The sequence below is a fragment of the Chrysemys picta genome, unplaced genomic scaffold, assembly GCF_011386835.1.
Source record: "Chrysemys picta bellii isolate R12L10 unplaced genomic scaffold, ASM1138683v2 scaf4429, whole genome shotgun sequence".
NCBI lineage: Eukaryota > Metazoa > Chordata > Testudines > Emydidae > Chrysemys > Chrysemys picta.
This window is the reverse complement of record NW_027057129.1, coordinates 1-4,000: the sequence shown is the minus strand read 5'-3', so window position 1 is coordinate 4,000 and position 4,000 is coordinate 1. Positions and strand designations below refer to the sequence as shown.

At 49.6% G+C, this 4,000-nt stretch overlaps 1 protein-coding gene across 1 annotated transcript; it reads left to right on the top strand.

Moving 5' to 3' along the window:
- The first annotated feature begins 1,147 nt into the window (after nucleotides 1-1,147).
- Nucleotides 1,148-3,568, top strand: LOC135980564 (alpha-2-macroglobulin-like). Its single transcript, XM_065580509.1, has 3 exons — nucleotides 1,148-1,291; nucleotides 1,960-2,188; nucleotides 3,341-3,568. Exons 1-3 carry the CDS (start codon nucleotides 1,206-1,208, stop codon nucleotides 3,551-3,553), a joined length of 528 nt encoding a protein of 175 aa, XP_065436581.1. The 5' UTR covers nucleotides 1,148-1,205; the 3' UTR covers nucleotides 3,554-3,568.
- The last annotated feature ends 432 nt before the right edge of the window (nucleotides 3,569-4,000 follow it).

Genomic DNA, 4,000 nt, shown 5'->3' with positions numbered 1-4,000 from the left:
CACTTCCAGGTTTTCACCTTCCAGCAAGTGCTAGAGAAAAAAACTAAGCAGAAAGAGAGACAGGTTCAATGGGGAGGGAGTGTGAACCCAGGGGGAGAGTTTAGGATTGGGAAGCAGGAAATATGTTCTCCATTCTCAGCTGTCCCATCAACTTGACCTTGGATGAATCATTTCACTTCTTTGTGCCTTAATATTCCTATCTGTAAAAGGGGACTAATTATACTTACACAACCTTGTGAAGAGCTCTGAGATTAGATGGCTAAATATTAGTGTTAATTATGCTCTCAATTAACTAGTGGAAATGAAGAGTAAACAGATCAGATTACTGACCCTCTAATCCAATGTCCCCATTCCTACTGTAGAACATCAGACTACTGGTCTATATATGGCAGCGTCCTGCCTCCTGACCATATTGGATCAGCACTGTCATCTTTCTAGCGCAAGGTCCCTCTTCAGACAGTGGCCAATGGTGGCTGCTTCAGAGGAAGATGGAAAACCTCTGTATTACACCTCACTGTGCTATGGGGCAAATTTCTTCCTGATCTATGGCTGGATATCAGCTTATGCCCTGAAGCACGAGGACTGATATCCCGGATCATCTGAATCCTAGCTGGTGTCACTAGTGTTTCTGCTACTCTTAGTCATATACAGACACAGGATTTTTTTTCTGTGAAACTCACTGAACTATTTGCATCTATAACGGCTTGGGGCAGTGAGTTCCACCGGTTAATTCCATTTGAAGTGGATATAGCCAGGGCTCTGAGGGCTGCTTCAATGCAGTTATTATGTCTGGGCTTCCCATATCCTCCATGATTGGTGGAGTTGGAATAAACATGTTCATTCATCCATACCACCCCTATAAGAAGTGCAGAAGTCTTTAGAAAATGGACAGTGCTGAGCTCATAATAGGGCAATAGAGATGTTTTTTCAATGGCTTCTAAAGAAGTTCAGAAAAGACAGCTGATGACATTGGGAGAGTGGGGTGGGGAAGGGAGTAATTGGTTGCAAGCAAAGATAGATTTAAGTTTGGGTCTGAATTTGAAAAGAGCGGGTTTCAAATCTAGGGTTTAGAATCCAATCTGTCACTAACTGGAAACAAAGTGCCATGATATAGAATGGGGTCTAACATATCACCTTTCTCTCCCTTACCTCCTCCAACATCTAAAGCGGGGCTCTCATATGAGGCAGATACCTTAGTTGGTGGCATGATGGAAAATCTCATTCATGGCCCAGTGGAGACAATCCGGAAGTATTTCCCTGAGACGTGGATTTGGGATTTAGTTCCAGTGAAGTAAGTGATGTTTAGGGGATGTGGTGAGTGTGGTCAACTGGGTTACACAGACTCTCAGAAGAAGTTGCTCAGACACCATGAGATGTGCTTATATCCTTCTGTGATAGCTGGAGTACCTTTTGTAGATAGACTAGAGAGAGACAAGCATGAGGGATGGATAGGCAGGTAGAGGAAAGACAGGAAGTAAGTTAACTAGTTCTACTAATACACCACAGTGACTCCTTCTCCTCTCAGTAACTGGGAGACAATTTTGTGGATCTCAATGGACAATCCCCTGTTGTGTGTGTGTGTGTGTGTGTGTTTGTTTGTGTGTGTCGGAGGGAGGTGTAATTTCTTTTTGGTCCCAGCTCTGGCGCAGAAGTCGCTATTAGCTATGCATCTCATCCTTTTCTGTATCTGTGTGTCCTGAGGGATTTTCTGTTCACCGTGGAACCCCAACCCCAGTTTTGTTATTTGGATGATTCTTCTGCGGAGCTGGATGTAGGATAGGATGGGAGGAAGTGTTCTGCGGTGAGCCTACAATAACCAACCAGCATGCACACCCCCAATGCTCCCAAGGCAGTTACAAAAGGGGGGGGGTGTTCATTCAGGATGTTGTGAGGGACACAGTTGTTTCCCCCAAAGCTAGGAAAGCTCCCCCCATCTCCTTGTTCTTGTTTTGTCACCAGGTCTGTCGGAAGTGCTGATTTGGCCGTGACCATCCCCGACACCATCACAGAATGGAAAGCCAACGCGTTCTGCACTTCAAGTGACACTGGCTTTGGCCTGTCCCCAACCGTGTCCCTCAGAGACTTCCAGCCCTTCTTCGTGGAGCTCACCCTGCCCTACTCCGTGGTGCGCGGCGAGGCCTTCACACTAAGGGCCACTGTCTTCAACTACCTGACCCGCTGCATCAGGGTAAGGGACACTCGCAGCTTTGCTCAGCAGGGGCCAGGGAGGAGACCACATGGGCCAGTTGCAACATGGCTTCCCATCCAAGGGAGGCAGCTGACTGGCCCCTAGGAAAGAGTCTTATTACAGTGGAAAGAAATGGGTGATGGAAAGGAGGAATCTGATTGGCTCCTAGGTGTGTGTTACTATAGGGGTACAGAGTGGGCGTTATGAAAGAAGAAATCAGTTTGGCTGACAAAGGTTTGCGAGCTGCAGATATACCTGACACCAACTTCCTGTGTGGCTGAAGGCACCTGGCCTTAGACCTCCTCTCATGACCCCATGGCAAGCAAGGTACCTGGGGTGACCACACACTGTGCATCACCCCTTACTCTAGTGGAGACTCCAGGCTTCCTGGAATGGACACATGTGCTTGGCCTTTGGCCTCACGCCGCACAACACCCCCTGCTGCACTACAGCCGCTGGGAAACTCGCTGGCCTGTTGCATCCATGGAAACGGCACTGACTCTTTAGCCCCACTAGCCTGCAGTGTATTCCTGCTCCAGCACAAGGGACTGGAGGGGACTCAGGAAGGGGGTCCCTGCAAAATTGTGGTGACTTTTCTCTCAGCTTTTATTTAAATGGGTTTCATTCTAGATAAAGTGAAGCGGGAACAAGCTTTACAGTGTTAAGGGCCCCCAAGGCCCTCTCATCCACTTCCCCATCCCTTTCCTGCCCTTCGCTACACTCACTGATGGTCCCCAATTCTGTTCCCTCTCAGCTACTCCCAGATAGACCCCCGCCCCCCATTGCCAGCACTTCCCCTCCTCCCCTAACAAGACACCAGAGGGCTCTCAGACTCATACCAAGGTGGTAAATTTGGGGTCACCACTTTGGCTTTATTGCCACAACTGGTCCCGGGTCCCTCAGGCCCTGCAATCACCTGTTTCTTCAGAGCCATGCACCCAATTCTCTGCCCCTCCTCCGTCTCCTGCACCTCCCCAAACCTCAGTACCCCTCAGCTTTCCCCACCTCAATCCCTGCCCCACTAAATCCCTGTGGCCCCCAAACTCCCTGCCCCCTCTCCTCCCCTGCACTGTCCCATCTCCATTTACCCCCAAACCCTTCAAACCCCTCTCTCTCTCCCTGCCTGATGGCACCTCTCTGTACAATTGACAGGTCAGCATCTCACTGGCTCCATCTGATGACTTCCGGGCTACCCCTGTGGAGAAGGAAGAAGAATCTTATTGTCTGTGTGTGAACGGACGGAAAACAGTGTCTTGGGCTGTGACCCCAAAATCTCTGGGTAAGGGACCTGGCAACTCCAAAATCTCGGATCAGGAACTAATGGATGGCTCCAAAACCACTGTGAAAGGGACCAAGTGGCACTGAAATTTCTGGATAAGATTTCTGGTGGCTCCAACCTCTCTGGAAGGGACTGATCCGCTGTGAAAGGAGGAAGGCTGGCCTTGTGGCTGAGGCACTGGACTGGACTCAGGAGACCTGGACTCAGTGTCCAGCTCTTGGGCAAGTCAGTGTCCCTGTGCCTCAGTTTCCCCATCTGACTACTGCGATGGGGGCCATATAAATACCTGGATTGACAGACTGGTTGGGTCTGAAATTTCTGGAAAAGGAAGATGATGACTCTGAAACCATGCAGGGGTCTGGGCGGCAGAATCTGAAGAACAGACCCTGCAGTCCCCTCCTCTCCATCTTGCCCAGCCCCATTCGATGTAGCCATTGGAGTCTAGGGGTTGGAACTAAGGCTGCCGCAGAGCTGTGCTAAAGTGCTAACCTACATGTGACTTGAGACTTGACCCTCTTTAGAGAGGTTTCCAT